General features: G+C 34.3%; 4 protein-coding genes across 6 annotated transcripts; all 4 read left to right on the top strand.

Annotated features, from left to right (window-relative positions):
* Nucleotides 1–405: 405 nt before the first annotated feature.
* On the top strand, nt 406–3,700 carry LOC105769335 (uncharacterized). 2 transcript variants are annotated; one of them, XM_052631023.1, is made up of 10 exons: nt 413–528; nt 616–762; nt 955–1,175; nt 1,518–1,699; nt 1,789–2,073; nt 2,165–2,223; nt 2,317–2,353; nt 2,457–2,528; nt 2,616–2,940; nt 3,061–3,700. In XM_052631023.1, the coding sequence occupies exons 2-10, from the start codon at nt 621–623 to the stop codon at nt 3,424–3,426; spliced, it is 1,689 nt and encodes a 562-aa protein (XP_052486983.1). In that variant the 5' UTR covers nt 413–528; nt 616–620; the 3' UTR covers nt 3,427–3,700. The 2 variants fall into 2 exon arrangements, with proteins under 2 accessions (XP_012445346.1, XP_052486983.1); XM_012589892.2 differs by having other exon boundaries at nt 406–762.
* Nucleotides 3,701–3,904: 204 nt separating this feature from the next.
* Nucleotides 3,905–7,171, top strand: LOC105769334 (protein PHOX4). Of its 2 annotated transcripts, XR_008196049.1 has the most exons (3): nt 3,905–6,126; nt 6,220–6,467; nt 6,779–7,171. XR_008196049.1 is itself a non-coding variant. In XM_052631022.1 (2 exons), the coding sequence occupies exons 1-2, from the start codon at nt 4,131–4,133 to the stop codon at nt 6,366–6,368; spliced, it is 2,145 nt and encodes a 714-aa protein (XP_052486982.1). In that variant the 5' UTR covers nt 3,905–4,130; the 3' UTR covers nt 6,369–7,171. The 2 variants fall into 2 exon arrangements, 1 of the variants encoding a protein (XP_052486982.1); XM_052631022.1 differs by having other exon boundaries at nt 6,220–7,171.
* A 972-nt stretch (nt 7,172–8,143) lies between these two features.
* Nucleotides 8,144–11,317, top strand: LOC105770436 (uncharacterized). Its single transcript, XM_012591641.2, has 8 exons — nt 8,144–8,480; nt 8,999–9,083; nt 9,184–9,252; nt 9,489–9,601; nt 9,880–9,991; nt 10,075–10,218; nt 10,638–10,812; nt 10,987–11,317. The coding sequence occupies exons 1-8, from the start codon at nt 8,429–8,431 to the stop codon at nt 11,110–11,112; spliced, it is 876 nt and encodes a 291-aa protein (XP_012447095.1). The 5' UTR covers nt 8,144–8,428; the 3' UTR covers nt 11,113–11,317.
* Nucleotides 11,318–15,262: 3,945 nt separating this feature from the next.
* LOC105768994 (topless-related protein 1) lies at nt 15,263–22,693 on the top strand. The gene is made up of 24 exons (XM_012589325.2): nt 15,263–15,375; nt 15,960–16,065; nt 16,187–16,366; nt 16,483–16,596; nt 16,702–16,860; nt 17,046–17,223; nt 17,321–17,441; nt 17,524–17,591; nt 17,677–17,824; nt 17,918–18,027; nt 18,140–18,209; nt 18,662–18,735; nt 18,820–18,915; nt 19,086–19,181; nt 19,265–19,392; nt 19,495–19,729; nt 19,850–20,017; nt 20,298–20,441; nt 20,715–20,825; nt 20,937–21,116; nt 21,357–21,581; nt 21,686–21,874; nt 21,967–22,133; nt 22,376–22,693. Exons 2-24 carry the CDS (start codon nt 15,983–15,985, stop codon nt 22,587–22,589), a joined length of 3,258 nt encoding a protein of 1,085 aa, XP_012444779.2. The 5' UTR covers nt 15,263–15,375; nt 15,960–15,982; the 3' UTR covers nt 22,590–22,693.
* The last annotated feature ends 48 nt before the right edge of the window (nt 22,694–22,741 follow it).

Raw genomic sequence — 22,741 nt, 5'->3', positions numbered from 1 at the left:
TTCTTTCCTTGACTTTTTGCCCACTTTTTTACCAGTTTTTCACATTCATTGCAAAGCAATCAATCCCCCTTATGTTTGATTGATTGAGAACACTATACTTTTGAGTTATCGTTATTAAGTTACTTAAATATTATTTCTGATCTAAATAAAACTAGGAGCCTTAATTTCTTAATTTTTTTGGTATTATTTTTAATTTCTTAAATATCATTTCTAAAATCTAAATTCTCTTTAACTATAAAAACAAGTTATTAAACGAATAGTTCTGTATGTAAGGTTAATAAGCAGTACTAAATGTAATACCTGAAAAACAAAACTAAATCTACATTAGGATTTACGAACCCGCAAGGGTATTTCTGTCTCAATTGCCTTTTTCAAATACAATGAAGGATGACAGTACAAAGTGTTTAATCTGTAAAAATGTCTGCCATTGTCATTTGTGAAGTATCCAATGCTTTTTATCTTTCCTTGCTCTTCCCCAACAAAGCTTAACTATTTACTACTACTACTACTACTACTACTACTACTACTGTACACTCCTTAATCCTTCCCTCTCTTTAATTTTCTGTCATTTTTCTGTCTCTTTCTGCTGTTAATTTCTCTTTTTTTTTCCCCAAGCAACAATGGTGATGAATTTATCTTGGAGTTTACTATCATTTACTCCTGTGTTGATCACATTCCTCTTCCTCTCAACCTTCTTAACATTCTCCCATGGAGTTTCTGTTTCTCTCTCTCCCACACCCCTCGCACAACAGCTCACTTCAGGTACTTCACTCGTTCAGTTCTCTGTCAGCTACCCCGTCTTTTTCTCGTTCATTCTTGTCTGGTTTCGAAAAGAAAATACTACAAGAAAAGTTTACTAGAAACAGTAAACGCATAACGCTTTTAAGCAATGGGGCTGAAAAAAAAAATGAATGTGACTGTAATTTTATTACTTATTTTAACATTCATTTTCAGGGAAAGTAAATGGAAGTGAGGCAAAGAGTGGGGTGGAACTTTCATGGGGGATCACAAGGAGGTCTGTGGTAGAGGTGCCGATCGGTCAACCTCTGCCGCCATTGGAGGTCACTACTTCATCCCTTGCTTTGGCTGCTGAAAGGACTTACAGAAAAGATCCTCTTAATGGGTTCAAGAGATACACAGGAGGATGGGATATTAGGGAGCGACATTACTGGGCTGTAAGTTTATCCAAACCCAAGATTTATACCAGTAATTAATGCTACCAAACATTTTCAACTAATAAATTCTTTAACGTAAAACCTTCCTAAGATAGACAGATATCTGGTGCATCTGACGTATTTATTAGTTTAAGTTATTTAGATACGTGACAAATATTTGCTTTCTAATGTAACTAGGGGAAGAAAGGACAAGTTTCTTTCAACGAATCTTTAGATAACATGAATCGGAACTAACCATTTCCTTCTATTCTAAAATAAAGCATGGCAGTATTCGACTACCTATTAGTTTAAGATTTATGACCTGATTCCTGACTAATCATTTCCATTATTGTGCAAGTGCAGTCTGTGGCTTATACAGCAGTTCCCCTATTTGCAATTGCTGCTATCTGGTTTGTTGGCTTTGGGCTTTGCTTATTGCTTGTTTGTATCTTTTATTTCTGCTGTAAAAGGCAGCCGTATGGATATTACCAAATTGCTTATGCTACCTCTCTCGTATTCCTCGCGTTGTTCACAATTGCTGCAATGTAAATGCATCTTCTTCTCTCTTGTCGTTTTCATGTTGAATATTAAAGTCATGCTTGTTCTACGTGCTAATGTTTGTTTTTTGTTTCAGACTTGGCTGCATTGTCCTATATGTTGGTCAGGATAGGTTTCATAGTAGCACTACAAAAACATTACAATATGTCGTAAATCAAGCAGATATGACCGTCAGGAAACTAAAGGATGTGTCTGACTCTCTAGCGACAGCTAAACAGGTCGGAGTCGATAAAGTTTTTCTACCTTCTAATGTCCAAACTGATATCGATGAGATAGGAACGAAAATTAATTCTTCTGCAAGCACTCTAGCTGACAAGACAGTGGATAATTCGGATGATATTCGAGACCTCCTAGATTCTGTGTAAGTGAGATTATGATATTCACCTATATATATATTAGTGTACGCCAAGTAAAACTTTGTTCATTAAAGCTGCATTTCAATGTTCTTATAGGAGAGTGGCTCTTATTGTTATAGCTGCTATCATGCTTGTATTGACATTTCTTGGATTGTGTAAGTCTCAATGATTTGGAATTTTTTCTTCTTTTTTCCAAAGTTTACGGTTTGTTAGTGGATTTATTTATGCAACTCTACTTTTTGTTTCAGTATTTTCAATTTTCGGGATGCAGCTTCTTGTTTACATGTAAGTTAATGGTGTGGGAAATGATATTTGGTTCTCCGCAGCTATTTGGATTCAAACGCGGATGTTTCTTAACAAAAGGGTTTTAAACTTTTATCTGTTTCAGCCTGGTGGTATTAGGCTGGTTGCTTGTCACTGGAACTTTCATTCTTTGTGGTACATTCCTTGTCCTCCATAAGTAAGTTCTTACATGGCTCAACCTATATTTCTACGACTTACTGCTTAGGATTTTAAAACTTGACTGATATTTTGTTTGAGGTGCTAGTGCGGCAGCAGATACTTGTGTTGCAATGCACGATTGGATGCAAAACCCCACTGCTCATACAGCTTTAGACGATATACTGCCTTGCGTTGACAATGCTACAACCCAAGAAACATTGTTGAAAAGCAGGGAAGTTACTTCTCAGCTGGTCGAAGTGATTAACACGGTCATAACCAATGTTTCGAATATTAATTTTTCACCAAACTTTCCAACCATGTACTTCAATCAATCTGGTCCATTGGTGCCAGTACTCTGCAATCCATTTTCTGCTGACCTTACTGAGCGAACTTGCACTGCTGGTGAATTAAATGCAGATAATGCAACTGAGGTAAATTCATTAGACCCTGCAACATCAATGCTTTATTAACATGCAAACAGTCTTGGATGTTATCTTTTACTTTTAAAGAAAAACATTGATTTATTTTAAAGACGTTATCATTTACTGCAGGTATGGAGGAACTACGTCTGCCAGGTTTCTCCAACTGGAATATGCACTACAACCGGACGAATAACCCCGGCATTGTATGACCAGATGACAGCAGCAGTGAATGTGGGCTCTGCTTTGTACAATTATGCTCCTTTCCTCGTTCAGCTACAAGACTGCACATTCGTGAGGGAAACTTTTACAGGCGTTTATGTAGAACACTGCCCTGGATTACGGCGATATAGTAGATGGGTGTATATAGGGCTGGTAATGGTGTCAACAGCAGTTATGCTTTCTTTAATCTTCTGGGTAATATATGGGCGAGAGAGACGCCATCGCCTTTACACAAAGCAGATAAATGAGGGTGCTGAAACAGACAAAGACTCTTGAGTGTTGATAGAAGTTTTTTTCTTCACTTTGCTGGGACGGGAATGCTGTATTGGCTCTATGTTGTAACCAATCCTCGCCATTCATCAAAGAATCCAGGTTCAAAAGTGGTATTCAGTCAAGTTATTGCAGCTACTAGTGGCCTTGTATTACTGGTACAGTAAATGAGCCTGGCAATGGCAGTTAGATTTAATGTGTGGGATTTGTATTGCATGTTGTACTGTTAAAAGACTTGCATAATGATTAATGAGATACAAGAAATTGTTTTGGAGGGGAATTTGCTTTGCCATGAGCCATGATGTTTGGTTTCACATTGATTAATAATAATATGGGCTTGGATTTATTAAGAAAATCGGGCTTCATATCATAAAAGTAAAGCCTGTATACAAGAAGTTTGTTCGAACAAAAAATAAAATATTCAAAGTTGGTTGACTATAGGAGCTTATCTTGGCCTGGCAAAAACACGTTGACCTTTCCTCCTGACGGCCTAACCCTAATCAGAAAAAGATTAAAATGAACATTAATAATAAATTTCTTCCCTTTCAATTTTCATTTCTGCTGCCGTTAATAAAACACCCATGATCGGCATATTATAAGAAAGAATATTCCTCCTTTATATTACAGGTTCCTAAAAATTATTATTATTATTATCAGATTGTTTTTCTTTGTTATTCTTCTTGTTTTGGGATTTCCCTCAATCCAAGAAAATGGGGAAGCCAACCGGGAATAAGAAGTTTCAAGAAACAGGCAAGAAAGTCATGGAAGCCAACAAGCAGAACAAAGGCGCCGCCGCTGATCGGACGTCCAAAGCTTTCGATGAGGACACGGCAATCTTCATCAACATGTCCCAGGAGCTTAAAGAAGAAGGTAACCGACTCTTTCAGAAACGCGACCATGAAGGCGCGATGTTAAAGTACGAAAAAGCCCTTAACCTCCTCCCTAAAGCCCATATCGATGTCGCTCATTTGCGCAGCAACATGGCTGCTTGTTATATGCAATTGGGTCTCGGCGAGTACCCTCGCGCTATTAATGAATGTAATTTGGCTTTAGAGGTTTCTCCTAAATACACCAAAGCTTTGTTGAGAAGAGCTAGGTGTTATGAAGCTTTGAATAGATTGGATTTAGCTTATAGGGACGTTTATAATGTTTTAACCATTGAACCCAATAATTCGTCCGCTTTGGAGGTTTTAGACAGCGTGAAAAAGGCTATGGATTGGAAGGGTGTTACTGTTAATGAAAATGAACCTGGTTTCTTTGATAATAATCCCTCCGGGGCTTCACGGTTGCGAAAAGTGGTGCAAGAGAAGTTGAAGAAGAAGAAAACCAAAGGAAAGTTTGTTGAGAAAGATGAAAAGACTGATGATAACGTTACAGAAGAGAAGAAGGCGGAGGATAAGGTTAGTGTTGTCAAGGAGGTCAAGGACAAAGAGATTGTTGTGAAGACTGTTGAGGAAGAGAAGATGACTGTTGAGGAAGAAAAAACGATTACAAAGACGGTGAAGTTGGTGTTCGGGGATGATATTAGGTGGGCTCAATTACCTGTGAATTGTACTGTTAAGTTGGTGAGGGATATTATTCGAGATAGGTTTCCTGGCCTGCAGGGTATTCTTGTGAAATACATGGATCCAGAGGGTGATTTGATTACGATGACTTCAACAGATGATCTTAGGTTAGCTGAATCAGTCGGTGGTCTATCAGGAGGATCACTAAGGTTCTTTGTTGTTGAAGTTAGTCCAGACCAGGAACCAGCTTATGAAGGAGTAAGTAAAGAGGACATGGTGAAGGGTGAAGAGAAATTGAGTGATGTTGTTGAGAATGGTGAAGCTATAAAAGGAAAATCTATGGAGGATTGGATTGTCCAGTTTGCACTACTTTTCAAGAACCATGTCGGGTTTGATTCTGATTCGTACTTGGATCTTCATGAACTTGGGATGAGATTATACTCGGAAGCAATGGCTGATACTGTGACAAGTGAAGATGCGCAGGAGCTTTTTGAAATCGCTGCAGATAAGTTCCAAGAGATGGCAGCTCTGGCATTGTTCAATTGGGGAAATGTTCACATGTCCAGGGCAAGGAAACATGTCATCTTAACAGACGACGGTTCAAGGGAATCTATGCTAGCCCAGGTTAAGATTGCGTATGAGTGGGCACAGAAAGAATATGTACTGGCGGCAAAGAGGTACGAGGAAGCATTGAAAATTAAACCAGATTTTCATGAAGGTCTTCTTGCATTGGGGCAACAGCAGTTTGAGCAAGCAAAACTCCACTGGTACCATGCAGTTGCTAGCAAGATTAATTTAGAAAGTGGACCTTCCGAGGAGGTCTTGAAGCTTTATAACAAGGCAGAGGACAGCATGGAGAAGGGCATGCAGATTTGGGAGGAAATGGAGGAGCAACGGCTAAATGGACTCTCCAAAATTGATAAGTATAACACTCAGTTGCAGAAAATGGGGTTAGATGGGCTGTTTAAAGATGTCTCTGCTGAGGAAGCTGCTGAGAAGGCTGCAAACATGAGTTCACAGATATACCTGTTATGGGGCACCTTACTTTATGAGCGTTCCGTTGTGGAATACAAGATTGGGTTGCCAACTTGGGAGGAATGTTTGGAGGTTGCAGTTGAGAAATTTGAACTTGCTGGAGCTTCTCCAATAGATTTAGCCGTTATGATTAAGAATCACTGTTCGAACCAGACTGCATCAGAAGGTATCTACAAAGAATCATCTGTAAACTTCTCTTACTTCACTTGTTTTGTTCTTAGGAAAATTTGCTTAGGAGGAATTCCCCATTTTATTGCAGGCTTAGGTTTCAAAATTGATGAGATTGTACAGGCATGGAATGAAATGTATGATGTAAAAAGGTGGCAGACTGGTGTTCCATCATTCCGACTAGAACCATTGTTCCGTCGCCAGGCTCCAAAGCTTCTTTCTATCTTGGAGAATTTTTAAGTTTTCTGTTGAATCGGTATTCTTTCGGGGCACTAGACAAGTGCTTCGGTTCTATTTAATTCATTTTCCAAGATCAGTGTTTTTGTGCTACTAAGATAGGTGCAGCTTATTACTCTTCGACTTCTTTTATCAGCAATTTCCATGATGACCATTTACCTTATAACTGTTAATATTCTTTGATGTGATATACTTATCTATAAAATACGAACCCTGTTTTAAAATCACAGTATGAAAAATAGTTTTCATCAGACACAAACTGAAATTATGTTTTGGTTCTATATTAGCCGATCATTCAGCCTATTTTACCCCCTTGGGTCATGTGGCTATTTATCTTGTTTGATATATGATTTCTTTCAATCGCTGATCGGACTGAAGATGACCATGGTGTTTGATCTTTTGTGTTATTGCAGGTCTTATATTTTTGTCCATGGACTTTTTTTGTGTGTGTGGCTGGTTGTTTGCTATGGCAGCAAAGAACAAAAGCTTGTGAACTGTGAGTTTGATATTGGAAGGTGCAATTTGTGATTGGGCATGAAGCCTAGTTCATTCATTCATTTTGTCAATTTTGGGGGAATTTATTTTTCTTTCACATGGTAATTTGCAAAGTGGTATATGATTTGATTGGTTCATCAATGATCATATAAATAATTGTTGGTTGTAACTTGTAAGATCATCTTGTTTGTTTTTGTTATTCATATAGGATTATAGATCATCATTTATACCAAATTTCTACATGTTTGTAGCTTGTAACCTTCTGATATTCAAATTATAATGTCAACCTTATACTTGTTTTGTTTTATGTATGTTATATTTCAGAACCCAATTCATGGAAATTTGGGAATTCTTTTTCTTTTCCTTTTAAATTTAAATTGAACAAATCAAGCAAAAACTTGATTGGTGAAAAAAGTGGAGCTATAAATTGAACTACACGAGCTGAAATAAAATAATGTAATATAAATTTGCTTGGTGATTCATTTTAAAATGGAATAAATGATAATACCAATATTCTATTTTCGAAGACAAACACAAAATAATTGATTTCGAGTGAATGAACTTGTCGCAATTACCGTTGCTTGTTATGAATCTTTGATTTGGTAATTGCTCTGGCTATTCGTGTAACCGGAGATAGATTGAAAATATTTTATTTGGTTAAAATATAAGTATTATTTTATAAATTATTAATTTTGTCCATAAATCTTAATTGCAAAATATTAAAATGAATGGGTACTTTATTTATTTTCAGTTTGACTCTCAATTGCTCTACAATTGCTTACATCAAACATAATTTTCAGTCAATTAATATTTAAATTCAATACGATTCTTTTTCAAAATCAATGCTCAATGATTTTCAAAATATAAATTAACTAATATTTAAATTTAATAATTATTTATTAGAAAAAAATTGATGAATAACAAGAGAAAGAGAAAGAACCCAAAATAATAGATGAGAGCGTTGACCTTTCAAGTTATAATTATTCAAGAAATTAAAATGATTTTATCTACAATTTTTAAAATACCATGATGATTTTATCTGCAAAATAGAATTTTTTTAAAAAATAAACCTTATGAGAGTGAAATTTAATCTAATAATATATAAATGATATTTTCATAATTTAATTATTTTATAAAAGACAGAAAAATTATAATGTATTAAGAGATATATTAAAACTGTAATACTTCTAACTAGCGAGGCGTTAGTGCAATAATATAATTATTATTTTTGGTCCATAAACTAATTTCATGAAATATTCATTTACCAACTTGCCCAGATACAAGAGGACCATGAGAAGCAACGGAGCTGAAACATAGCCTAACAATTCCGGAAGCGGCTTAAGTTATGAAGTTAACGTGTTAGAATGAATTCTTCTCTCTTTACGCTTTGCATAAATTCCCAGAATTAGTAGAGTTAGAGACTAGAGAGAGCGCTTTTTGAAATTATTATTTAAAAAAAAAAAACCTTTTTTTCCTTTCTCTCCTCCTTTGGCGACCGCTAAAACGTTTCCTGGTCTTAATCCAAATTCCGATCGGAAGATCAAGTTAGGGCTTTCACTCGATTTTCAATGGAAAGAATCAGAAGAGCTTCGCATGCAGGATCTTGGTACACTGATAACCGTAAGTCCTTTAACGCTCTTTTGTTCCCTCCAAACCCCTAACGATTTTCATTATCAAATTCCGGCTCATGTTTTTTGCTTACCCTTTTACGAATGATCAAGTCGAAACTAAAATTGTCGCTTAATTCGAGAAAATAAAATAATAAAACAATGTGGATTGAAGAGCTAAGCTAAGTAATTTGAAAGAGTCAATTTAAGTCGTGTCATTTCTGCAATGAATTAGTCATCTCTTAGGAAAGTCTGAAAATTATTATTATTTAAATAATGCAAATGTTGAATTACAATATCACTCAATGAACTGCTCTTCCGAAGCTGAAAACATTGATAGTTTCAACTTGTATTAGTAGGCTTTAGGTGTTATTCAAAATTCTAAGAACTAAGTGTTTTTTTTTAATGTTTGAGAATGTAATCGATAAAAGTACTTAGGTAGTATCATACTGTTTTTCTTGGCTATGCAAATATTGCTTTGTTTTTAAATGCTAAACAGTTGACTTCATAAACGTGTGCTATTTCTCTCAGCAAAAAAACTGGCGGAAGAGCTTGATGGATGGATCACGGCGGCTGGCTTGCCTAAATCCTCTGATGTAAGAGGTGTAATTGCTCCGTAAGTTTTCTGTCACCTCGTTGTTTGTTTCTTTCATAACATTAACTAAATTTGAATGTATTCTCTTGTCTATGGTTTGACGGTGGCTTCTGAAACTCAGGCATGCAGGTTATTCATATTCAGGTCGTGCTGCGGCCTATGCTTTCGGAAATATAGACCCAACAAACATGTGCGCCTTTTTGTTATATTTCTCCTCTTTGATTTACTATAGTTTTATATCACATAATGTATCTCAATTCTCAGGAAATGTGCTTATTGATTTTGAATCATTAATCATATCTTGAGCCAAATTTTGTTCATATGTTATGTTCTGAACATATAAACAATTTGAACCAAAACTAATTGCTTTATCTGCTTCCTTTTTTGCTAAAACTGACTGACGTGTGAGAAAATTTACAAGCGCAGTTCTCGGGTATTCCTTCTTGGTCCATCTCACCATTATTACACTCCAAAATGTGCTCTGTCAACTGCTACAGTATACAAGACACCAATAGGGGACCTACCTATTGATTTGGAAGGTGAACTGCGATGTCTGTTTGCATTAAGCTAAATATCATCTTTCTTCTTAACTTATCATGCCAGATTAGCTTTGTTGACAAGTCCAGTAAAATGTGTTCTATATTTTGTTGAGCTTATTGACTGGGGCTTTTGGTTTGGTTTTTCTTTTCCCTCGATGAATGGCTTGCTATTCTTTCTTTCTTTTTTTAAATTTTAATTGTAGTGCTTACTATATTCAAATCCCTGAGCCTCTTTATCCTCCATGCAAAACTTGATTCATATATGTTTCATCTTTCAGTCATCGAAGAGCTGAAAGCTACAGGAAAATTTGAACTGATGAATCTTCGTGTTGATGAAGCTGAGCATAGCATGGAAATGCACTTGCCTTATCTTGTAAAAGTATTTGAGGGGTAATTTTTAAACATATATTGATTATCAAGTACTGTTCTACACTTCGTTCTAGTTTAGCTGATTTTGGGTGATGGTGATATAGGCATCCAGTGAAAGTTGTACCAATTTTGGTTGGTGCTCTTGGTGCGGAAAATGAAGCAATGTACGGAAAGTTGTTGGCCAAATATATAGATGATCCTCAAAATTTCTTCTCAGTATCATCAGATTTTTGTCACTGGGGTTCTCGGTATGTTGGGTTTAGTCTTTCTGTCTTCATAAATATCATCCTTTTATTTAGTATAAATCTCATCTTTGTGGCGAATGCACAAGATGTCTTTGCATGTATATTAGCTACATCTTTTAGCATACCGGCAAATTATCCCACTCCTTAACCCCCTAAAAGGGAAGCTGTGTGATGTAGACTGTTTATACTATCCTGGTTATATGAAATGTTACTTTTACTTTCAAACACCACTTATTCGGCTGGTTCATAGATGGTTTTTTTATTCACTCCATAGTCCATACCTGTGAAATGTATGAATGCATTATTTCTTTTAAAGAACTTTTATTGTTCAATGGTTTTACCCTGGTTCTTTTATATGATATGCCCTGGAAAAGCTTTTCTTTTGGGGCTCAGAAATATTTACCTTCTGCTTTGGGTGTCAGGTTCAACTACATACACTATGACAAGAAGTATGGGGCCATACATAAATCAATAGAAGCCTTAGACAAGATGGGCATGGATATAATAGAAACAGGAGATGCAGACGCCTTCAAGGAATATCTGTCAGAGTATGACAACACTATCTGTGGACGCCATCCAATCAGTGTTTTCCTTCATGTAAGTGCCTCAAAAAGCTTTCTTCAGAGTTATCCAAAGGGTTTTGATAAAAGAAACATTCATAAATCATTCCTTTAAACACTATCCATTAAGCCTATTTGCAGAATGGTTATTTGAGTTCCGTTACTCCCTGAAACTTGTTTTTATGATCATGCTTATCTTGGGCTATTTCAGATGCTAAGGAACAGTTCAACAAGAATAAAGATCAAGTTCCTCCGTTACGAGCAATCAAGTCAGTGCAAAACTACGAGAGACAGTAGTGTAAGTTATGCATCTGCAGCAGCAAAGGTGGATGCTTGAAGATGTGAAATAGATAAATAAATAAATATTTATTCTCTGGTGTGAGAAATGGCAATTCAAACTCATTTGATTTAATTTGTAATATAAAACGTAATTACATGCATTTTGCAAGACCCATTAATTGGTGGGTGACTTGTTCTGCAAATTGCTGATTTGCTTCAGTTTGTTTCGGTGTTAAATTGTGTACTTGTTATTCGTCTTAGAAGGTGTCTTGATTCTTTCTCTATTTATGAAGTTATTTAGAAGGTTTGGCGTCGTGACGTGGTCTTGAAGATGGCCTGTGTTAGGGGCCTTGGACAATATAATTCCATAAATTGTGGAAACCAGAAAGTTAGGAGACTCTGATTTACTCAATCGATTAGTTTGTACTAAAGGGAAAATTGCAAATTAGGTTAATAAACTACTATTTGTGCTTTAAGGTCAACCAAAAAAATATAAGTGGATCTACATAATGCACTAAAATTTTCAGGTAGCCTTAAAATGTCAAACATGTTGAATAGGGAAACTATCCCTCCTGGTGGTGATAATGGATATGAATCATTCTTTGACAGAGCCAAGCTTTCTGACTGCGAGGTCATTGGTCATCATTGCAAATTTGTCCTTCATCAGGACATGCAAAGCCTTGGCACAACCATTGGATTCTTAAACTGAATAGCTTACTTGTCCAATGCCTCAAGGAACTTCAGCTTTCTGATTTCAAAATAAATCTTGGTTGAGTACCGACTGTCATCTACAGTTGTGAAACCAGAAAGATATGTCCCAGCTTCCTCCAACTTTGCATTCAATACCATATCTTCAAAATACTCCATCCAGTTTCACTCTCAAACCTATTTAATCAAATCAGCTAAAACTTAAAAGTGGAAGATATAGATGAAGATATCTGAATTTCAACACATGGACTTGCATATGTATTTGAACAGTAGTGGAGACTAGGGAGCCATGATTCTCCTAAAATGGTAAAATTTTAATTTAGATCTTTTATAATTTATAAAATTTTAAATTAGTAATGATAAAATTATACTTTTGACTCCCTCAAAATGATAAAAATTTGATTTAGCCCTTTAAAAGTTATAAAGATATAAACTATTAAAATGATGAAAGTGTATTTTTACTGTAAAAATACAATTTAATTCCCACCCAAAAAAATTTTCAGAGAATATGCCACTGTGTTTAAGCACATGCAAAATACTAACAGCCACTTACCTTTGCATCATTGCAGAACTGGAAGATTAAGAAAAGACCTCTTCTCAGCAGCCATTTTCCTCCTCTCTCAAACTTCTAATCCTATGAGTTTTAATTGATAAATTTTAGTCTGATTTGTTTTTGGAATTATTGTAAATACATTTTTCTAAGAGATTGACTTACTAGAGTAAATCATTTCTATAATATTCTCTTTTATTTTCAAAATTTTAGATTTTATAAAAGGCAAGTGTTATACCCTATAAAATAACATTTGAGATAATTATAACAATATTTAAGATTTAAATTATATTTTAATTTTAAAATCTTCAAATTAAAAATAATAATATATTAATAACATTATTAATTAGTAAGATTTAAATACTCACTCTAATAAAGTTTATAAATGTATTTTCATTTAATAAAATATAGTTAACATTTTTATATAAAATTTAAATATTTTATTCAAATAATATCTTAACTAAATATTTTATTTTTATTTCACTTATGAATAAATTTAATTTTCCGAAAATTTGAGACAATAGGCTATTACAGAGAATTAATTTAATAGAGAGTATACTTCATATTTTATATAGATGAACAATTGTTATAGAGGATAAAAATAAAACATAAGAAATCAGTTCTACAACAAATTTGGCTGTTATAATGAAATGTTATTATAAAATGTAATTGTTATAGAGATAGTTGATTGTATAAACGATTTAATTATCACAATTATAAGATTTGATATTACAAGAATAAAATTGAAATTAGTGATTGAGATATTTGTTTGGATTCGATTCCAATTATGGAAATAGGATGAAGTATGCGAAAAAAAAGTTATATTACAATTTGTAAATAATAAAAATATAAATTATTTAACATTTGTAAGGTTAATAATTATAAATTATCAAAATTTCTATTAAAATTGACATGATTGTTTCAAATACTATTTTTCTTTATTTTTACGTACTTATTTACTCCAATAAGCTTATATTAATTATGTAATAAAATACAGTTTTGTTAGTTTATCCTATAAAATAAATTTATATATACATTTTAATATTTATTTATTAAATATATAATAAAATATAGTGTTGTTAGTGGAAAACAAAGGGTGCAAGTGGCAACACACCATACAAAATTCTAAGTTGGGTTTATGTTACCCAAACACTCTATCAAACCAGTTAGAAGTATTGAAGTTTCTTTAATTTTCTTTAATTAAACACTCTAATCAACTTATAGAAGAAAAAAGTGATTCAATGTTCTTTAATTTCTCTTATGCACAAATAAAATATTTTTTATCATTAAAAATTTGAAAGAAAAATCAAAACCTGAATCATAATCTTTAATGTTAGCATTAAACATTTTAAGAGTTTATGATAGAAGCAATTATTGTATGAAAAACTATTCAACGTATATTTTTAGAGTATACAAATTTAAAATTAATTATTAAAAGCATGTAATAATATATATTTTACTTATGAAATTGAAAATTATTAAAATATAAAATCTAGTTAATAAAACATCAAATACTAATCCTTAAATTAAATATATAAATGTATCTTATGAAGTGTTACTTTTAGTTTATTTAGAAATGTGATTTATGAAATTTCGATGTTTCCTTTTATAAATTCTATGAAATTATGAAATTTAAATTTTACATTGGTATCAAATAATTTTTTTAATTTAAAATAGGGATAAGAAGAAAAATTAAAAGAGGTATTTTGATAGTTTATGAAATGCAAATTAAAAGTTGTGATTAATTAAATTTTATTTTTATTTAATTTATAATTAAATTTAATTATGTATTATATAAAGACAAATATTTATATTTAAAATAGTAAAATAATTTAAATTTTTAAAAATTATTAATTTTTAAAAATAAATTTTGTCTAGTAATATTCAAAAATCATAAAGTAAAATTAATTTTATCAATAATAAATTTAAAAACTCAAAACAAAAAATTAATATAAAAGAATCAATTTAAATCACGATTGAAAAAGAAAAAAGAAAAAAAACTTGAGCAATTGCTCCTATTTAGAGTGCATCTTTCCAAGTTCTAACAAGGTAGAGGGAGGAAAGTTTTGTGCCACTGTCCGTGACTTTGGAACTAATGCGTTATTTTCCGCATTGGACCACAGAAAAAGAAGATACTTTTAATTTTGCCCGCACGTCAGAGTCATGTATTGCACTGACCAAAGTGGACTCAGTCGTTCTCACTCGCTTTCTCAGCCACTGAACTTACACACTGAAGAGTATTAGGCGTTTATATACACCAATAAAAAATAATTAAATTATTATTTTAAAGATCATTTAATATATCATTTATATTAAATATTTAAAATAAATAACAGGTTAAATGTCCTTTATATAATTATCATTAACATTTTTATCTATTTTATATAAAATATAAAATTGTTGTTCTTAAAGAAGAATTTTACTTGAATTTATCATTGATCCAAGACATATGTGATTATAAAAAATCTTTTAATTTTCATTTTCATTTTCATTTGAATTGAGTTAATTTTTTTCATTTCATAACAAGGAAAAATTATTAAGAGACTTACAGTGACTCATACCTAATCTCCCTTTAATCAAATAATTTAATGTGATTTAGCTTTAATTAGTAAATACTTTGTTTAAATTGACGTAAACCTTTTATTCCTTCACTAAGAGGCAAGAAAATGAGGTGGAAATGGAAATTACAACTCAACTGCTTGTTGTTGGCGACTGCAGTTCACTTACTCAGAAATGAGATGGAAATTACAACTCCACTGCTTGTTGTCATCTTTTAACAAAGTTAAGACAGCTGTTGGCTGAGCTTTTGTCAGAGGGACCCACATTTCAGCACCTGTGAACAAAATGTGCTTATCACGGGAAATTCGCTTATCATGATAAGTCAAAGTACTTATCCTCGGAAGTGCTGCCCCCCCATATAATCCCCTTACGCCTTAGTCCTTTTAGAAAAGAAACCCAAGAAGCGGCATCCCTTGGAAAAAGAGAAGATCAAGGAGAGAAAGCTCCAGTTCTTTGTTTTTCTGATTTTGCTCTGTTATTTTCAGTTTCTCTCTGCTGATGCGAGTAAGCTCTTTGTTCATCATTTTTTTTCCCAACTTTAGTTGTTTTTTCTCCTCATGAAGTTGTGTTCACATACTCTTTTCTATACATTCTACTTTATAGCATCTTGAATTTCAACACACTAAAGTTACTTTACTGTTTTAGATTGGTGACGAAAAACCCATAATTTTTTTTTCGAATTTGGGTTTGTAATATTTTCAAATTAAAAAAAAATTATTTTTTTTTTGTCCTCTGAGAATTCCTTATAAGTTTGAATCTACTACCTTTGGTTCTCGAATTCTTGGTTGTGTTTTACAAATGAGTTTTGATGTTTTGGTTTCATCTGAAAGCGCCATCACCGTTTGGTGTTTGTTTCTTGGTCCCTATCAAGTTTTTAACCCAGAATTTGAGAGTAAAAATTCAAACTTTGAATTCCTTGCTTCATGATTCATGACAGATAATATCTTGTAAAACAATAAATAAATAAAACGGAAAAGAAGCGGTACTGTTGTCGGTTTGTCTCTTTTTTTTTAAAAAAGTTGTCCTATGTGAGAATCTCTCATCTTCTTTTTAATTTTAATTAACTGAGGTTGGTTTGGACGTTGTAGAGATAAAAGAAGGTTTAGTTCCAATGACGACTTCGCTTAGCAGAGACCTAATCTTCCTGATCCTGCAGTTTCTCGATGAAGAAAAGTTCAAGGAAACTGTTCACATGTAAAATTTCAACCCAAACACCTAATGCGTTACTATAAATATTTACTTTTTTTCACATTCCATTTGACTTTAGGACTTGTTTAGTTTGCTTTAATATGCCTTTGTTCAATGTTTTGAACAGCCTCCAGAAGGAATCAGGTCTGTTTTTCAGCATGAAGTACTTTGAGGACCTGATCCTCGGCGGAAAATGGGAGGAGGTTGAGCGGTACCTTTCTGGGTTCACTAGAGTCGACGATAATCGTTATTCCATGAAGATATTTTTCGAAATCCGCAAGCAAAAATACCTTGAGGCCTTAGACAAGTAAAATTAATAGTCTTCTTGATTTTTTTAATAAATTTTACAGTTTGATTATCTTCTCTGCTGCCAGTTTCATTGAATTATCATTTCTATGCTTTAATGATATTTACATTGATCAGGCATGATAGGACCATGGCTGTCGAAATTCTTGCCAAGGATCTTAAAGTTTTCTCCTCTTTTAACGAGGACTTGTTCAGGGAAATCACTCAGCTCCTAACATTAGATAATTTTAGGTATATGATCTGTTGAAGTTTTTCAAGTTTCGATGATTCTTGTTGGTTAAAACACAAAGAATATTGCCATTAGGCGTACTTTAACAAATTTCTTAGTTTCTGCAGGGAGAATGAGCAATTATCAACTTATAGAGATGCAAAGACAGCAAGAACAATTATGTTGGGCGAGCTCAAGAAGCTGATTGAGGCAAATCCTCTTTTTTGTGACAAGTTGCAGTTCCCTAACATTAAAACTTCAAGGTTACGGATGCTCATTAATCAAAGGTAAATTTCTCTTTGAAGATCAAAATGAAAGACTGTTCTCTTTTTGATGGAATCACAATTACTGTTGAGCTGAGCTGAGGATTCTGACAGCAGCACTTGGTATCCAGATATTGATTTTTTTTTTGGATTTCTAGAAATGTTGTTCATTAATAAAAGGTGAACTAATTTTGGTTGTCATCTGACAGCTTAAATTGGCAACATTCCCTTTGTGCAAATCCTAGGCAAAACCCTGATATAAGAACTCTTATGGTGGACCACAATTGTAGAAATTCTACTGATCCATACACACAACTAGCCACAAGCAATCAGCTTATGGTTTCTGCACAAAGAACAGAAGGCTTCATTCCAATGTGTGCAAATGGGGTAAGCATAAGCAACTGGCTTGACTTGGCTTTCTGCGCATCTTTTGCTGATTTTCACAAAATATTTGAAGATTTTCCTACTCTTTGTCCTCTGTTAGCCGTTCCAACCTGCATCAACATCAGTTCAAGCTCCTTTAAGTGCATGGCTAACAGCTCCTTTAAGCATGAATCACCCACTAGTTTCTGTAGGAGGTAGCCTAGGTGGCCCGTCAAATCTCGGTAAGGATTCAGAAATATTTTCAAGCTAAAGGCTGTACGGTTGATTTTTGATTTCCACATCTGTTCTATTGGGGCGGTCTAGCTGCAGTGTCAAAGGGTCTTGTTGATTCTGATATGTCAAAGCCAAGGGTTAGTGCAGTTCCTGACAGGGTGAGTGAATTAAGCTCTAAGTGCATTATTACACTTTGTTCAGATATAACCTACTTATATTCGAACTTTTGTTCATGTTCGCCAGATAATGCCACCAGGTATTAATTCCTCTCAGAATGGTTTGCAATTTAACATGACTGAAGAATTGCCGAGGACTGTTGCACGCACGTTGAACCAAGGATCCCTTACCACAAGCATGGACTTCCATCCTATTCAACAAACTCTCCTTCTCTGTTAGTTTTACTTTGATGATCACTATTTCAGATAATTCTTTTGCTTGGTTGGCTTCATTGTGATTAGTGTTTCCTTATATGATGTTATATCAGCTGGAACAAACATTGGGGAGATAAGTTTGTGGGAAGTTAGTTCTAGAGAGAAGTTAGTTTCGAGAAACTTTCAGGTGTGGAATATTGGAGCAAGTTCTATGACATTAAAGGTATGTATGTTTCATTTGAAAATTAGTAAAAGAATCTAACAAGATTATAGCTGTTTCCTTTCTTTTTTTTTTCCAAGATGAACTCAATTCAAAAATGATTTTTGCCATGCAGGCAGCTTTGATCAAAGATCCATTTGTCTCAGTAAGGCGTATATTATGGAGCCCTGATGGTTCTTTGTTTGGTGAGATTGAACATATGACATTACCTTAGGGTGTGCTTGGTTGGGTGAAAAAGTGGAAGGATAGGAGGGGGTAGTTGAAAAGTGGAAAGAAAATAAATTTTGAGTGTAGTTGGTTGGAAAGAGGAGTGAGAGGAAAGAAAATAGGAGAGATGAATATTTCCCATCCTAATGAATAAATATCAATCCTTCCAAATTGGAAAGATGAGAGGAGAGAAAATGAGAAAGATGTTTATGTTAGTTCAAAATTATGCATTTTTCAAATGGTTAATTTTCTTTCTTTTCATTTTTCAACTCTACCAAGCAATGGAGGGAAAGAAAAATACTTTCTTTTTTTTTTTTTCCATTTTTCCATCTTTCCTACCAAGCACACCTATGGAAAGACAAATTATGCTATCCATCTTTCCTACCAATTACTTTTTTCATAAACTGTACGTTGCTTTCTTTCCAAGCAGGAGTTGCATATTCTAAACATATGCTGCAGCTGTACAGTTATTTTGAAGGGAATGATATTCGACAACATTTGGAGGTGTGTTCTTGTATCTTTTTCCTACAATTTATCGAAGTTTATCAGTATTTTTTTCCCTAATAAAATATTACTTTAAATTTCTAGATTGACTCGCATATTGGTGCTGTAAATGATCTAGCATTCTGTAACCCCTATAAGCAACTTGCGGTTATTACTTGTGGTGATGACAAGACCATCAAGGTTAGTTATGATTGAATAGTTATTTCTTTATTGATATGAAGAAAAATAGATCTTCTACACTGATTGCTTGAGTTTAGGTGTGAGACCATCAAGGTTAGTTATGATTGAATAGTTATTTATTCATTGATATGAAGAAAAATAGATCTTCTACACTGATTTCTTGAGTTTAGGTGTGGGACGTAGATACTGGCGCTAATATGTACACATTTGAAGGTCATGAGGCTTCTGTACATTCTGTCTGTCCTCATAACAAAGAAAATGTCCATGTAAGGACTCTGCTTGATACGCAGATTTTGCTGATTCATTTTTCCTTAATTTGAATGGTGTGGCTTATGATTTTGTTCTTCAGTTTTTCTTTTCAACATCAGTGGATGGCAAGATAAAGGCCTGGTTATATGACACGATGGGATCCAAGGTCAATTATTATGCTCCTGGTTGCTCCTGTGCTGCAATGGCCTATAGTGCTGATGGAAAAAGGTATGTCTATAGGAACTCATATATTTTCACAAATGGCTTTTTAATCATTTTCTGTCTTATGAGCAAAAAGAAAACTTGGGTTCCCCTTTGAACTCTGTGTAGGTTATTCTCATGTGGAACCACGAAAGAAGGGGAGTCACACATGGTCGAATGGAATGAAAATGAAGGTACTGTTAAGAGAACCTACCAAGGATTTCACAAACGTTCTTTGGGAATTGTTCAGTTTGATACTGCCAAGAATCGTTTCTTGGCAGTTGGTGATGATTATTCAATTAAATTCTGGGACATGGAAAATTGCATTCTTTTAATGACTGTTGATGCCGAGGGAGGATTACCGGTTAGTTCATTTTTCTTTTTCTTTTATGTAGGTAGTGTATAAATGCTTGAATGAAAAGCATATATATTGCACCATATGATTCATGGTTCAGTTTTCTGATTTACTTTTTCTGATTTTAAGGCAAGTCCTCGTATCCGCTTCAACAAGGAGGGCTCCTTGTTGGCTGTTTCTGCAAATGATAATAAAATAAAGATTTTGGCAACAGTTGATGGTCTTCGATTAATGCGTACATATGAAACTCATTCCCATATTGCTCCAAGACCAGCTCCATCTAATGCTCCAGTTAAGGTAATTAACTGATTCTCAAATTCTTTCCTTAGCGTGTATTTTAGTCCATGGAAAATGTTTTACCAAAAGGATTAACCTGAGGTTCATTTCCTTCTCAACCTTACGCAATTTTGCTAGCATATGACCTTCAGCCTTTAAATCCTCTTCTTGACTTTTTCTTTTGGTATTGTTTCTCTTTCTTCTTTCCTTCTCTCATCTCAACTTTCACATGAATGAATCTAGGTCCATTCAAGTATATTCAATATAATTTTAAAACTAATATTATTGGTGCATTTGCTAGAATGGTGACTCAAGAAAGCCGGAGGATACAAAACCGAAATCAACTGAAGAAGTAAACCCAGTAAAAGCAGCCAAGGTCACTGAGATTAGCACATCTGCTCAATTTCGTTCACTCAAACTCTCAGCTCATTTCGAAGCAGATAAGGTATGATTTTCGCCGGATCAAAGTTTTATCACTTTAAATTATTTAGTTTATACTGATCGACTATTGATTCAGTTCTTTTTCTTTTCACTTTTACTGATTTTATTGATATTTCTTGGGACAATATTTGAAAGTATTGGATGTCATACCTGAATCACTGGTGGAGTCAACCATCAGAATTAATGCCTTGTTATTTTCCTCAGAAATTAATGAACTGTTTGTTTCCTTGTAGTAGCCATAATTTTCTCATAGGCTTCTTTTTGTTAATTGCTTCAGATCGGAAGGTTGGTTTATACTTATACAGGTAATGCCATTTTGGCATTAGCATTTAATGCTATTCATTTACTGTGGAAGTGGCCGCAAAATGACCTCAATTTGAGTGGGAAGGTAAAGCAATCTCCTCTCTGTCATACGAATCTGCTAAACTGAAGAGCCTAATGAACAGGAAAGTGCTAACATATGAATTGGTTATATTCTATTGAACTTTTTGTGGTCTAGGCCACAACAAAGGCTGCCCCTCAACTAATGCAACCAGCATCAGGCATATTAATGACCAATCATCTGATTGAGGGTAACCCTGTTGAAACTGTGCCATGTTTTGCATTGTCCAAGAACGACTCCTATGTCATGTCTGCATCAGGAGGCAAAATTACATTGTTCAACATGATGACATTTAAGGTAATTTTTCGAATCCTGGTACCAATTACCTACAATGGTTTAGGTAAAATTTTGGGTTAAGGAGAGCTTAAGTTTGTTCCAAGTTTTTGAAGGTATTGTTTCAGGAAAGATGATAATCTTCTATGGTTTTAAAGAATTGTATAGTTTGAAGCATAAAAAATTCTCATACAACACAAAAAGCGTTATCCCAAAGTATTGTGTTTCTGTTAACCGCTTTGTATTTTTGTTGGATAACTACAGAAAATGGTAACTTTCATGTCTCCACCCCCTGTGGCTACAAATCTTGCTTTTCATCCTCAAGATAACAATATAATCGCTATTGGCATGGAGGATTCCACAGTTTACATCTACAATGTTCGTCTAGATGAGGTCAAGAGCAAGCTTAGGGGTCACTCTAAGAGAATTACTGGTCTTGCCTTTTCCCCTCTGTTGAATATACTTGTTTCTTCTGGAGCTGATGCCCAGGTAGAGTTTTTTCCCCTTAAAATGCATATATACAGAAACTTCTAGCTAGATGCCTTACTAGGTTTTACTATAGCTTGATATAAGATATGCACTTATTTACACAGATCATTGTGTGGGACTTGAATAATTGGGAAAGGAAGAATGGATGCTATTTGCAATCTCCAGCAGGAAGGACACCTACAGCAAGGTCAGACACCCAGATACAGTTTCACCAGGATCAGACACAGTTGCTCGCTGTAAACGAAACTCAACTTGCCATATATGACATGAGGAAAATGGAGTGTATAAAGCAGGTATGTCTATATATGCAAATGGAGTAGTTTGTTAGCTAAAAATAAATAAAGAAAGAAATTGCAGTAAAACCGAATGCCATGTGTCTTTTCAGTTGGCTATAGGAGAAGCATCAGCATCAATCTCCCATGCAACATTTTCATGTGATAGCCAGTTAGTGTACACCAGTTTCGTGGATGGAACAGTGCGCATATTTGGTGCCTCAAATCTTCAATTACAACGCCAGATAAATCCCGCCGCTTATCTCCCATCCAATGCCAGGTACTTAACAATGACTGGTTTTGTCAATTAATATATCTCCCTAGATGTGCTTGTCATTGGCCTTGATTCACAGAGAATCTGAAGCACATGCAGCCATGACAAACATATTATTGTTCCCATGGCAATGATAAGCCAGTTAACAAGTTTTCAAATGATGTCCTAAAATCATGTCTTTCGTGAAGATCTTCAACCATAAAAACATGCTTCCATGTTAACAAATGTGTTCTATTCATCCATTGCAGCTCAACTGTTTATCCGCTTGTGGTTGCTGCACATCCCCAAGAACCCAACCAGTTTGCCATAGGCCTAACTGATGGCAGCGTTTACGTGTTTGAACCACTTGAGTCTGAAGGTGAATGGGATGTTGTGCCCCAACCTCAACGCATTGAGAATGGATCCACAAGTACCATTTCTACTCAAGTTGCAGCCTTGGATCAACCCAAACCCCAACCCTAGGGCTAATATTTCAAACCAATGTATACTTAGGTTATTTAGTGCTGTAACTAAAACCTGATAGACAGCTATAGTTCTTATATGAAATTGTTTTTCTCATTCTAAAATGGTATCTTCTTTTGTTACAATTCATCATACACATTGGTCGTGACCAA

The sequence above is a fragment of the Gossypium raimondii genome, chromosome 5 (genome assembly GCF_025698545.1).
Source record: "Gossypium raimondii isolate GPD5lz chromosome 5, ASM2569854v1, whole genome shotgun sequence".
Lineage (NCBI taxonomy): Eukaryota > Viridiplantae > Streptophyta > Magnoliopsida > Malvales > Malvaceae > Gossypium > Gossypium raimondii.
The sequence above is the reverse complement of the archived record's forward strand: the minus strand, read 5'-3'. Positions and strand labels throughout refer to the sequence as shown.

Coding starts and splice junctions, on each gene's coding strand:
- LOC105770436 (XM_012591641.2), top strand. CDS start 8,429: ATGGAAAGAATCAGAAGAGCTTCGCATGCAGGATCTTGGTACACTGAT. Junction 9,253..9,488: donor AATATAGACCCAACAAACAT/GTGCGCCTTTTT, acceptor TTACAAGCGCAG/TTCTCGGGTATTCCTTCTTG. Junction 10,813..10,986: donor CAATCAGTGTTTTCCTTCAT/GTAAGTGCCTCA, acceptor GGGCTATTTCAG/ATGCTAAGGAACAGTTCAAC.
- LOC105769335 (XM_012589892.2), top strand. CDS start 621: ATGGTGATGAATTTATCTTGGAGTTTACTATCATTTACTCCTGTGTTG. Junction 1,700..1,788: donor TTGTTCACAATTGCTGCAAT/GTAAATGCATCT, acceptor TTTTTGTTTCAG/ACTTGGCTGCATTGTCCTAT. Junction 2,529..2,615: donor ACATTCCTTGTCCTCCATAA/GTAAGTTCTTAC, acceptor TTGAGGTGCTAG/TGCGGCAGCAGATACTTGTG.
- LOC105769334 (XM_052631022.1), top strand. CDS start 4,131: ATGGGGAAGCCAACCGGGAATAAGAAGTTTCAAGAAACAGGCAAGAAA. Junction 6,127..6,219: donor GAACCAGACTGCATCAGAAG/GTATCTACAAAG, acceptor ATTTTATTGCAG/GCTTAGGTTTCAAAATTGAT.
- LOC105768994 (XM_012589325.2), top strand. CDS start 15,983: ATGACGACTTCGCTTAGCAGAGACCTAATCTTCCTGATCCTGCAGTTT. Junction 16,861..17,045: donor CGGATGCTCATTAATCAAAG/GTAAATTTCTCT, acceptor GTCATCTGACAG/CTTAAATTGGCAACATTCCC. Junction 21,582..21,685: donor CTTCTGGAGCTGATGCCCAG/GTAGAGTTTTTT, acceptor TTATTTACACAG/ATCATTGTGTGGGACTTGAA.